At 34.1% G+C, this 13943-nt stretch overlaps 1 protein-coding gene across 1 annotated transcript in view; it reads left to right on the top strand.

Annotated features, from left to right (window-relative positions):
- The window catches only part of Gbe1 (1,4-alpha-glucan branching enzyme 1), a 225698-nt gene that overhangs the window by 148735 nt on the left and 63020 nt on the right, over positions 1–13943 (top strand). Inside the window, exons 8-10 of the mRNA XM_027412419.2 lie at positions 3538–3653; positions 7211–7338; positions 12111–12209. Coding sequence (XP_027268220.1) covers positions 3538–3653; positions 7211–7338; positions 12111–12209 — 343 coding nt within the window. The remainder of the gene's footprint in view (positions 1–3537; positions 3654–7210; positions 7339–12110; positions 12210–13943) is intronic.

Below are 13943 nucleotides of genomic sequence, written 5' to 3'. Positions count from 1 at the left end.
CTTAATTGTTTAACTTTTGCCTTTCACTTGCTGTTCTTAACTTTAAATTTTTATGTCTGAGATATTTCTCCTGAGTCTATTTTCTACATGTCTTTTATAAAACTAAATTTTACATGTTAGTTTGATCTGTTTGTTCATGCTGTGCATCTTTATTCTTTTCAGTCATTTTGTAGGACTCACAAATTTTTATTTTATCAGTGAATCTTAAAGAATAATGACAGTATTTTGAAGCCAGTACAAATTTAATTTATTCTTTTCAGATATGTGATGATTCTTTTGACTTTATCTCTTAGCTTTTAAAAATAATTAGGCATTGCTTCAGGTTAATAGTACTTTAGATATCTAAAGAATAAAATTTACCGTTTGAAGTTTCTAAGTAGATACTCAATTGTCATTGCTTAGTTTGTAGTCTCACAAGACAGTGTTCCTTTTTTTTTCATCCCTGCAAATAAAATGTCTTTGCACATTGTCACACCCAAATGTTGCTATTTCTTTTCATATGTTAAAGAATGTTATTGCTTTTTTTGGTCAAGAGAAGAATAGGTGAACTATTATAGTAATAGAATCAGTGGGACTTTTTATTACTACTGCTCTTGGTTAAAAACATGACCTAGAGAAATGCTTTCTTTGCAGTGATTGCATTGGCATCACCTCCCTGTTCTCTTTGTCTGTGCAATACAATATCATATGGTCAGTTTTTCTTTTCTTTTAGCTTTTTTTATATCAATCATATGCCATAGCACTAGTCTATTTAATAGTTTTTAGAATACTATTTTTATATAAATCTTTTTACCTAGAAATTATTCAGTGCATAATATTTCTATTATGTGAAATTAATGTTCAATAATATAAACCAATCATATAAATAGGTAAGAAATACATAGCATAAGAAAAGTGGAGTGCCAAGCACTAGGAAGACCTAGAAGGCATTTTGCTATGTCTGGGTGAATTAAAATATAAAACTAAAATATAAAATCCTCTCCACCCCTGCACAAATAAAGAATAGTGAATGCCAGATTAAGGCCTAAGGAAAGTATGTATTGTCTTGTTTATGGTTTTATACATTTATCATTGAAACAAATATTCTTTCTACCCTGAGGTGGCTTTTACTAAAAAAAGTAGGTTTAGTTAACTTTTCAGAGATAAATTGTGGGCTGGAGATGTGGCTCAATGTCTAAGATCTATAGTCATGAGAACCAGCATTTGCATCCCACATAGCAAGCCTGACATCTCTCAAAGGCTCCAGTTCTGGGAGATCTGAAGTGATTTACTCGCCTTTGTGTGCATGGCAGTGATATGCACACACACACTCAGACACACACATATAAGTATCTTAAACAAAAGAAAAGTATGTGTAACTATGGAGCATTATTGAAAAGGTATGTGTGCTTTTGAAAAACTTGTTTTCTAACTATTGTTGACATACAAAACTGTAGCCTATTTAAATCTTTTGAATTTTTCATATACAATTGAACCTTCTTTTAAAACAAGTATGACATGTGTGGTTATACAGGCAATCTCTATGTGACTCCATTCTACTTTTGCTTGTAAATCTAAAACATCTTTGAGCTAAAGTTCACTAATTTAAAGAAGGCATCAGGAAAGTATATCTAGAAATTACTATGCAAAATAATTTGATTATTATATAGTTGTATTATATCTCTTTGTGTTTCATTCTGTTTTTAAAATGTGAACATCTTCCTTAAATGATGGGGGCTAGAGAGGTGGTTTAGCCAGTAAGGTATTTGCTGAGTAAATATGAGGGCATATGTTCATCCCCAGCACTCGTGTAAAAACTGATACTCTGTGTTTGTCTTCCCATCCCAAGGTAGGCACAGTTAGAAGGACTACGAGGGCCTTACTGGCTAGGTAGTGTAGCCTGTCAGTAAGTTCCATGTTCAGTGAGATATCCTGTATGTATTAGTTACTTCTCAATTGCTCTGATAAAACATGACGACCAAGGCAACTTATAAAAGGAAGTGTTTAATTTGGGGCTCACAGTTCTAGTGTGTTATGGTCCATGACCATCATGGGAGGGAGCATGGCAGCAGTCAGGAGAGCATGATACTAGACTAGGTGGCAGACAGAGCTAACTGGAAATACTGTTGGCTTTACAATGCCTACTCTGATGACACAGCTTCTCCAAAAAAGTCACTCATCCTAGTCCTTCCCAAACAGTTTTACAAATTTAGACCAAACATTCAAATATATGAAGGCCAAACTCACTCAAACTACAACATGGTCTAAAAAATAAGATGGAAACATCAATTGAGAATTACGCTTGATATCTGCATCTGACATCCACTTCGTTTTACACACTCCAAGCTCACACATATTTCCACACTCACCAAATTAATGAAATGTGTTATTAAATACAACTGGAATACACCTTCATAATTAACATGAGCATCTTGAACTTCCAGGTTTTCTTTCATGTTTGTTGCATTGCTAATGTTTCAGGGTTTTTCTTTTCATATATTTTTCAAGCAGTCACTGCGTTTTAAAGTTCAAGATAACTTATTTCAAGTAGATATTAGCAACAGTATTCATCTTCCCTCGGAGGTTAGAGTTGTACTTCTGGAGTTGATTGTGATGACTTAATCTCTGCTTACGTTAGATTGTTCTTTAAAAGAAGGAGGTTTAAAAATACATAAATTTGAGCTGTGTTAAAGATTTGTATACACTATTACAGCTTTATCATTAAGCTAAATGAGGTATTAAAGTTTTAAAACTACAGTTGTAATAAGATAGAGAATTCAACCATAGCTGTGCATCTGAAGAAAATACTAATTGACGTTGCCCTCTCTTCAAATTGTCCAAAATAGACTTGCTTCACATGGTGTTTTTAGTTGAGTAAACAGTTCTTTTCCCCTCTGTTTTGATGGGTGCAAGGCTCTATGTGTTCTACTTTATTATATATGTGGGGAATTTTGTAATTAGGCTCTCATTTTTACTTCTACAAAAGAACACTCCAGTGAATAAAAAGATTTTTACCATCTGATTAAGTCTTTTTTTATTATTTATTTCTTCTTTGGAATTATAGTTGCTTGAACTTTCAGCCACGTATTTTAAAAAGATAGTCACTGAAACGATTTCTTCCTTCTATACTTAAAAATATTTTGAATAGAGAAAATAACCTCCTTACATTACTGTGATGTAATCCTGAAAAACCAGTTGTAAGTGACATTTTCATATTTAGTTATATTATCTATAGGTGACAATCTGATTGACAAGGATAAAACCCTGGGCAAGACACTACATGCAGCTTCTCTGTAATTATTCCTTTTTTCCCTTTTATTTTTCTTCAGATTTTTAGTGATTTAGTGGCTAAAGGGAATTTAACATGCTTTCCTTTTAGAATGAGTTTCATTATACAAATGGTATTGCTTGTTGTAGAGTATTTATGTATGTTTCTTGAATATCATGCTTCTTGAGACAGAGAAGTAATTTTAATCCATACTCTGAACAGTGATATGTAACGCCTAAGCAAAACACTGTTTGCATTATACCTAAATCTGCTTTTGTCTAATATTTTAGCTGGGAAGTTTTAAGATTTCTTCTCTCAAACATAAGATGGTGGCTGGAGGAATATTGCTTTGATGGGTTCCGTTTCGATGGAGTTACATCCATGCTATATCATCACCATGGAATGGGTAGGTACTTGACATGCTATAGATGTGAAGGATGAGCTTATTTTCCATTGTTAAGTTGTAGCCAGATTTGGGGTATTTCTGTAGAAACATCTATGACCATCCCTCACAGTTTCCCTTTTGTCTGTCCTTTATGCCCTTTGAGTAGTCATTTCTAATGTGATTTAATAAGATGGAAACCATAGGTACACAGTTCCATTTCTATACATCTTAGGAGTAAAGAACCCTAATACAAGGCTTTAAAAAATAAATTTAAAGGACTATTTACCCCAACGCCTTCAGGATATATTAAAGTATACAATCAGCACTTAAACCAGATACAAAAATGATAAATGAGAATATTTTGTACATTATACATGAAAAAATATGTGTCTCATTTACTTGATTTAAATTAAATTGAAGAATTGATCAGGCCATCATTTTGAAAGTTATGTAAAATTAGACTCAGTTTTTTAATTCCTTAAAACATGACAGAAATAATTGGTTGTCTTTTATTTTGTGTTTTTTGAAACTGAGTCTTGCTAGTTAGGCTACACTGATCTCCAACTCCTAATTCTGTCTCAACCTTCCTCTAGAGTGATGAAATTTCAATTATGGTCTGCCATACCCAGCCTTTATTTTATTCTATATGAATACATTTTGCCCATCTTCTTTTGGCCATGGGGAGCACCCTTCTGTGTAGTTTGTGTCCCCAGTGGGACTCCATTGGAGAAAACTGATTCTTCATTTGCAGGTGGTTATGATTTGGAGATAACTTCTAGATTAAAGATGGTCTGTGCAATGCTTCGTAATCTTTGTTCCATAATGTTTCTTCAGAGCATGTTTTTAAAAAATCTTACAGATCCTTTCCATATATATTATGACTTCTGATTTTGTTTTTGTTTTTTTTTTATAGGATACCTGTGTGTAAATTTCTGTCTGTGTCTCTGTGTTTATATCAGTTTCTTGTGCTTTTTCTTTGCTCTTTTTCTTCTGTTTGTTTGCTTTGTCCTATTCTAATATATTTGTTTTCTTTTTGTCTTAGTCTTCTTCTTTAGATGCCTATTTGTTTTCTAAGGTGACACAGAAAGGGTATGAATCTGGAAAGAGGGGAAACGAGTATCTCAGAGGAGTTGGGGCAGTGGATATCATAATACGAATATAGTGCATAAAATTCTATTTTCAATAAAAATATTGTAAGACAATATGTGGGTACATGCCACCAAGAAGAAAAGATGAGGAGACACAGGTAGACAATAAATCTTGGAAAATGTCTTCTAAGAAGGGAGCTGAAGTGGAAGAGCCCTGCTGCTTGCTCTTAATTATGACACCCGCCACTGCTTGTAGGGAAGAAGTTACAACTGTGACACACTGGACATCACCTCTGTCTGTCCTCCAGGTTAGACAAAAACTGTCCTTGAGGAGACAAAGACAACATAGTGACAGGTATCGATCCTGTCATAGTTTAAATCTGTCGCTATTGAAGGTCAGGGGGTACCCATCGAGTTGAGTTATTGAGGAAATGAACAAAAATTTGTGGGTATAGAAAATACATTATATGAGTAGAGAGGCCCAGAAATTATAAGGAAAATATTTTCAAGTTAATATATGTTATATATAATATTTTACATGTTACTTATATATAATACATATTAAGTAACATATTACTTAAAATGTTAAGAACAAGGCCTAAACTTTCAAAACAAATGGACAGATTATAAAATATGTGATGATGTAATATGTAGAAAGATGCAATATTTAATCTATAAACTCAGTCATGAAGTCATCAGCAGATCTAGGAAGAAAAGTAATTCATTTCATGAATGAAAAAAATGTCTGAATTCATGGTAGTCTATTGCCCAAAACAATATATTCAGAATTCCTAGATAAACAAAGTGTAGCTTATGATTTTGGTGGCTATATGGTAGGGAGTTGGAGAAGATGGGGTATTTTAGCTGAAGGATGCAATATTATAATTTTAAGAAATATACTTGAGGGATATAAAACCCAGGATGATCAGCATGGTTATCTGTACTATTTTGCTGGTATAGAATTAATTTGAAAGTTAAATTCAGGGTTTTATTTTTTATGCCACTCCCTCCCCCTGTCCCTAACTCCCATGCATGTTCCACTAACAGTGCATAGGATAAATGTGATTAATTTGTCTGTAATAATGAATATACACTATCCACCTATATGTCATTATTATCTTGGGCCAGTAAGATGGCTCAGCAGATAAAAGTGTTTGTTGTGCAAGCCTGATGACCTGCATTAGCAAAGCTGGAATGAAAGAACTGCTACATGAAACTGTCCTCCACCTGTTTCATCAAAATACCCTGACAATAATGAAACATAAAAATAATTTTACAAATTTCTCAGAATGATGTAAGGAGACACATTTCGTGTTCATTCCATACTGTAAATGAAAGTAGCATGATGTTTGTAGAGTGGGAAAATTGACAGATAATTATTATTGAGGTCTATAAGTGAAAGAACATGAGTCGTGACCTTTTATAATTACACATTAACTTATCCTTTAATGCCACAAGGCAGCAAATGGACATAATAAAACAAGAGTCAAAATAAAGTGCTTAGGTAAATGGAACCGGGGGAAAGGCTGGTATTAAGTATTGATTTGATGCAAATAAGAGTAAATTGTCAAAAGAATACACAGTGAATGATACAATCATTCTACCCATATTTTACGTGACCAAAATAAGAAGTGGGTTAGAAGAGGCAATTGGAAGTTTGGTGCTAATGTATTCACCATCATAGCAAATCTATACTGCACAAATCACAGCCATTTTAATGTAAATAATAGTTCAGTTTTAAAGTGCTTTTCACATTTACTCTTGTTTATCGCAGAGGGACCAAGGAGAACCTAACACTGGCATTAAAAAAAATGTTCCTATTAACTTAATGTGTTCTGTGATATGTGTACACAATACCTTCTGATTAAGCTCCATTCCCAGCTCTGTTTTCTCCTTCAATTGCTACCAAACATCCCTCTTCCATCCCTGACACTTTCCCACATTCATGATTCAGTTTTGTTTGCGACCCATTTATTTTATCAGAGCCATGGTGTGCTGGACGATTGAGACTCTGTGTGAGCCTGTTGTTGCAGTGGATACACATTTAGAGGCAGTGAATGCTTCCTGGATCCGCCCGCCCTTACCCGACAGTTCAGCAGTGAGTGTTAGGGCCTCTGAATCCCTTCACTGACCATACGTGGCTGTTTCTGGGACATTGTTTTTCCTTTTTTTCTGGTATGGTAGGAATGTATTGGAAATTTGATGTTTAGCATTCAACTTCAGTTGCATTTCTCATTTCGCTGCTACCAAATTTAGTTAGAATTAAATGACATCTTTAAAGTGATCTTTGTTTGTTTCTTTCAAACAAATTGAGTTGCAGGATTTTCTGATCTCTGAGTATTGAAAAGGAATACTCAGTTAGTACATTTGCAGGTGGTAACTTCATTACACTTCCTGACAGTAGCGCATTCCTCACAATTTGAGCTATGTTTTCATAGACTTGAGACTTATCTGTTTATAGACTGTATTTCTTGTTTTCCTGTTAATCAGGTCAAGGTTTCTCAGGTGACTATCATGAATATTTTGGACTACAAGTTGATGAAGATGCACTTATTTACCTCATGTTGGCAAATCATTTGGCTCACACATTGTATCCAGATTCTATTACAATAGCAGAGGTAAGGCTATATGATGTCCCACCATCAGACTCCTTCGAATATAGAAAATTTTGTTAGCATGCAGTACTTGAATAGATAAACTCATGTCATCAATGATTGCAAAAATGGAATTGTGCTGTGACGATGGTCCAGCTATCTTGTAAGGGTGGCACATTATTTGGAATTCACTGTTTTCCTAATAGGGTATAATTTATACTAATTGCTGGTCACTGTTCCATTATTAGAAAGAACATGGCAGTGGTTAGGAAGTAAAAATGTCCTAGTCACTGGAAAGGTCCTTCTGCCTGAGACCTTCCATTGTGAAAAAAATTGAGTATTGATGTTCATCCATCAGCTCATCATTTATTTATTTACTTAATTATCTGTCTGTCTGTCTGTCGGTTTAATCGTTGATGGTGACGTAGATCTCTGCCTGTAAACATTTCTGAAACATTTCATGTTCTGTTACGGTTACCTTTCTTGTTTACATTATTGCTCTCTTGCTGCCAAGTGTTCTCTAGTTATTCATGATTACCGACATTCATGATTAATAGTCCCAGCGTTGTGCTGTGATGATAGAATTTGGTATATGCATAATTGTCAATTCCCTTCTTGGTGATAAATGTGATAAATTAAGAAATTTGTTAAATGCTTGTGCTAATTTCAGTTTAATACTACCCCTCTCCATGGTTTTCTATCTTCAAAGTAGAAATTATTGTTAAAGTTGAATTTAGCATGCTAATAATTTTTATGTGAAGTATAAATGTGAGCATATAAGATACTAATCTTATGTTTAGGAAGAGTCAGGATTCTGGGTTATGGCAATGCACACATTTAATTCCAGTTCTCAGGAGGTAGACCTAGCAGGTTCTCTGTGAGTTCATGGCCAGCCTGGTCTACAGAGTGACACAACATAGCAGGACAGCCAAAGAAACCCCATCTTTAAAAGACATAAATAAATAAATAAATAAATAAATAAATAAAGTGTTAGGATTATGCTGTAACCTCATCCTGTCCGAATTCCACTTATTGGAGTGAGTTTCCTTCTAGAATTTAGTATTTTTATACAATTTTTCTGTCTGTCATTTCTAGCTAGTTCATGTAATACTATTGTTAGACTATAGATAGAAAACAGTTTTATTTCTGTCAGAGCTTTTGCCTTTTAAATATCATTTGGGAATATTTTCAAGAGATAGTCCTAAAATAATTCTTACATAGAATTATTACACAAATCCAAAACTATAGTACACATGGTAATAATTCATAGTACCTAGTTCACTACCTGTTCTCAGAGCTAATAATTATACTTTGTTCTGAATTGCTCATAACAGGAAAATACTTTAAATTTTATTTTACTTCTAAAAACAATATTTTAATTTCTCTGTCAAACATCAAAATTATTTTGTCAAATATATTTCTGACAATCCAAAGCAGAGATAATATAGATGACAAATTACTGCAAACAATTAATGACAGCACAAATGCAAAGTGAATAGAGAAGAAGAATGTATTATTTATTAATTATTTCATGTATTATTTAATACATGAAAGTTAAAATTGTTACATTGATCTTTCCATTCCTTTCAAGTAAAGTGGTTCCATCATATTGGAAGCTCTTGTCTGATTATCAGTGTTTCTACCAATGAAACTCTCAGACTTCAGCCCATTCTATGTTACTTGGTTTTAGATTTTTTTTTTAAAGCAAGGTGTGCTTTCAATTTATTCTAGTCAAATTGAAAACTGCTTCAATTTCAATACATGCCATTTTTATCTAGTGGGAATCTCTTCAAAATGTAGAATTGATCTTTATGAACTTACTTGAAAAATCTGGTAAAATGAGTGGATGATGGAATTTTATATAAATTTATATAGTAGAAATATGAATTTATTACTAAAGAAAATTATAACAAAAACTTTTTTGTTTAATTTTGTTTTTCGGTTTTTTGAGACAGGGTTTCTCTGTGTAGCTTTGGAGCCTATCCTGGCACTCGCTCTGGAGACCAGGCTGGCCTTGAACTCACAGAGATCCGCCTACCTCTGCTTCCTGAGTGTGTGCCACCAATGCCTGGCATAACAAAAACTTTTTAAAGAAACTGTTCACCATTGTGCAAAGTTATTTTATCAAATGAAACATGTTTTTCCATGTTTTAATTTAAATTAGAGACAAGATTGTTTTACATGTCAATCCCAGTACCTTCTCCCTCTCCTCTCCTGCCCACGCCCCCAACAACTTACCTATCCCATACCTTTTCTGCTCCCCAGGGAGGGTGATGCCTTCCATGGGGGATCCTCAGAGTCTGTCATATCCTTTGGGATAGAGCCTAGGTGTGAGTTATCTTCTTGCTCAGTAGCCAGAAGTACTCTTTAGGTTTTAAAAATAAACTAGATTATTTGAATTTAAAACACAAATCATCCTTATATGTTGTATCATTGTACATGTATGTATCATAGTTGGAATATATTACCTTTATATTTATTCTTTCTTTTTTCTTTTACATTTAAAAGGGTGGCCACAAGCATGTCACTTTGAAAACTTAAAATAACTCATAGCTTCCTATGATTCTGATTTAAGGATTGTTAAAAATTGATATCCATGTTTTTCTTATATTTTATTTTTAAAAGATACATACAGTATTGACTATATAACTGATTTCTCATGCAAAGTTACCTTGGACTTAAATCGCAGCCACCAGCAATCATTCCAGATCATTTGATCACAATAAAACTCTTTGCAAACTATTTTGTCTATAACTCCAGTATCTGATAAGGAGACTGATGTTCAGTAGATGCTCAGCCCATTTTATAACAGCAAGTTGAACCAAATATCTACAGTATTTGTGAATGCATCACTTCTGTCTTACTACATATGCCTTTTAAAATGTCTTCCCTGTTGGTCTTTATTCATTCTATTTCCATCATGAGCTTTGAAGAACTGTGAGGAAACGCTGTGCTAGGATGAAGCATTTCAGTTCCCAGTAGTTATATACCAACATATCATGCATTTATTTATATTGGTCTACCAAAAGAAAGAGATAAAGTAATTTCAAGTCCAGAGAGGTCAACTATTTCTTTTCCTAACCTTTTCTGTGTGGAGAATGTGGAGATGAGATTTTCAAAACTACAGCATTTTAGCTACCTCACATCTCAGGGTGTGATGTTTTTTTTGTAAGAATTTCCAACAAAGAATTTGAACAATGATACATGTTGAAAAACTGGTCACAAGCCTAGAGAGTATGTCCTTCTTTTTTTTTTTTTTTTTTTTTTTTTTTTGAGACAGGACAGGCTCTCTCTTTAGCTTTGGAGCCTGTCGAGGAACTTGCTCTCTTGCTCTGTAGATCAGACTGGCCTCAAGCTCGCAGAAATCTTCTGTCTCTGCTTTCCAAGTGCTGGTATTAAATACATATGCCAAAAGAGTATGTACTTTAAAGGAAACAAAATGTATCGCACTTAAAGGATTTAGGGTACACTGGTTGAAGGATGTATGTCTCTCTCTCCACTGCTTATGTCATTTGTCATATCCTGGCTGGTAAGTATTGTCATTTCATGGTAAGTGTAGGTATGTGTGTTTATGTCCTCATTTATGCATGCAGATAAGTCAAATAAAGATACCTTGTTTATAGTGTACTCCACAGCACCTTTATGTCCTTCACTCAGAATGTATTTATGGAGTCCCTTCTTTGTGCCAAGTGCTACCTGCTAAGAAAGACCCTTTGGTCACATTAGCTAACAAAAGCAACTTTTTCCAATATGTATCTTCCAGAATATGAGGTAGTAAGTTGTATAGCAAATGCTTAATGTTTGGTGACTTAATTGAATCTTTAGCTAAATAATTTCATATTTCTGCTATCAGATATTGCACTTTTATTACAGAACAAAAATAACAAAAATACAAGTAAGGTATCTCATAAGCTGTTGTTATTGTAAAGAGAAGGAAGAGATAATTAAGAGAAAATGATACTAGCCAAGGAACTGAGCAGATGAAAAGGATTTGTTTTAAATCCAGTACCGAGTTAGAATGAGAGTATTTAGTTTGTATGTTGCTATTGTTATTACAGAAATATCTTCTGCTACATCTGTATCCTTTTGCCCAATTTTTCAGCTCAGCTGTCTATTTGATTAATATATACTTCTCAGTATTCTAAGGGTATCATGACAGGAGGAAACACCCTGTCAACAGGAGATGTCTGATGTCTGAGCCATGACTCCCCCATTAGTAACCCTCTCTCTCTCAAGATTCCTTCACCTCAGTGAGCCTTTGTTTCTGTATCTGCTAATGAAAACACCCAGGGACTGATCTCAGTGACCCTTTCCAGTATATCCTACTAAATTTAGTGAAGCCACATTATTTCCTTACTGTTATTGTATTCACTGTGTTTTCCCTTTCTTCAGGAGCTAGTACTCACAGGGCTATATAGAGAGAAGTATAACAGAGATATGCTATAAAATATTTTGGTTTTGGTAAATGTGGTAGGTAAAGTGTTTTTGAAAAACATTTCTAAGGTTAAACAAGTTTTGAAAATACTTTTGCTATTTTTCTTTTCTAAAGGTGATACTAATGAAAGGGAAAAAAAGCCTTTTGGGATGAAAGTTGTGCTAGTGTGAAAACATTAGAAAAATGTCTTATTGGGAACTAAGATATGAATTAACAACTGTGTTTGCTTTTACAATTATGTTATTACAATACTCAGAAATATGTTTCCTTTTCCCCTTTGCTTCATGCTTTGGTCTAGACCTTGCTGTCAGGAAATTAATTTGAATAATATGAACTGATAATTGTTTGTACTTTGTTTTAGGATGTATCAGGAATGCCGGCTCTTTGTTCTCCTACTGCCCAGGGAGGAGGTGGTTTTGATTATAGACTAGCAATGGCAATTCCAGATAAATGGATCCAAGTAAGATTCCATGTTATTTTCACTTCCCCATGTTTCACATATGAAATTGTTAATTTGCTTAATTAATCATGATCATCAATTGCAGATCGCCTATAAATTGTGCTTTTTCATAAGATGGTTCTCAGGCCAGGCATTGGTGGCACACGCCTTTAATCCCAGCACTCAGGAGGCAGAGGCAGGCGGATCTCTGTGAGTTCGAGGCCAGCCTCGTCTCCAGAGTGAGTGTCAGGATAGGCTCCAAAGCTACACAGAGAAATCCTGTCTCAAAAAACCAAAAAAAAAAAAAAAAAAAAAAAAAAAAAAGATGTTTCCCAAAATTTTAAAGGAATATAGCAAAGTTTTTATATTTCTATTCAGGCAAGAGAAATTAATTTAATAAAATGTGGAGTAGAATTCTGCATTACAAATGCAGATCTGTGCATTTGTATTTAAAACATATCAAACTTTTCAAAACATTCATTCCTATCTATAATCATCTAGGGATATAGAAATTAATTACTTTCTTGTACTTCCTTCAGTGTGTGGTTTCACTCAGCAAATCTAGGTTCACCATACCTTTATTCAACAAATCCTTACCAAATCTCATATAGTAGCATAGGATAAATGTAGATGGTTGATACATATTTTTCCTCAATACAATTTTATTAATTTTAATAATTGAAATAATTTAAGTTCCCACTACTCCTCTCTTTATTCCCTCCTTTACCCCCCCCCGTGTGTGTGTGTGTGTGTGTGTGTGTGTGTGTGGTGTGTGTGTGTGTGTGCATGTGTGTATGTGTGTTCACATGAGTTTTTCTAAAGGACCAAAATACTATAAAAACTCTGGTTTGAATAGCATACTTTGAGAAGACCTTAAGTACACATTAAGTACTTCTGAGAGACCATAGTGACAGGAGTGTTTAACTTAATATTGGAAAACTTGTGGGATCTATGAATGATGTTTCTGTTATCATCAGTTGTTTTCCCTTCTGTTCTTCCAGGCAGCTTCTACAAAGCTCAGCTCTGATTCTGAGACTATACCAATTTGACTTCTGCTTTCTTTTAATAATGACTCTTTAAACACTAGCAGGTCCACAAACAAGTATTTTACTCAAAAGATGCATTTGGTTTGTTACTATTTAAACAATGTTTGTCTCTTTACATTTCTTCTTTGGCATAAGTTATCAGCCCAAATTTCTTGTCACTTCTAGTCTTTCATGTATAATTCATTCCTGATGAAGTGCCAAATTGTACTTTTTAAGGTGTCACTAAAATTCTTCACCATACTTTGGGTAGGTTCAAGAATATATCAAAAGTGTAGATCAACTTAGAATTAGTTCCCAGTCAATTGTGGCTCACAGTAGATCATTATCTTCTTCCGAATGTTGGTGGTGTTTACCCCGCCTCTAAATCATTAAAATTAGCTCATTAAACCTTTTAGTACCTTCTGTACAATAGTAGGCCGTGTGTCATACAAATGGAAAGATTATCATCTAATGCCCAAGATATGATCATCTTGCATTCAGAAACACTTTGAAGGCACGAGCCATATCCTGTTTTATGCATATACTTAATGTTTCAGCATCAACAATTTGTGGCTTTAGTTCATAAATCTAGATGGTTAAATTATTTCTAAATCCTTTGATACAGTGACTTTGCACTGTTTTTATGAGCTACATAGTTAAGAACATGACTAGGGCCTGGGGATAAACTCAGCTGGTAGGAGCATTGCCTGCTCTTCCAGAGGACCTGGTA

Source organism: Cricetulus griseus, chromosome 4 (genome assembly GCF_003668045.3).
Source record: "Cricetulus griseus strain 17A/GY chromosome 4, alternate assembly CriGri-PICRH-1.0, whole genome shotgun sequence".
NCBI classification, from domain to species: Eukaryota; Metazoa; Chordata; class Mammalia; order Rodentia; family Cricetidae; genus Cricetulus; species Cricetulus griseus.
This window is presented reverse-complemented; position numbering and strand designations above follow the sequence as displayed.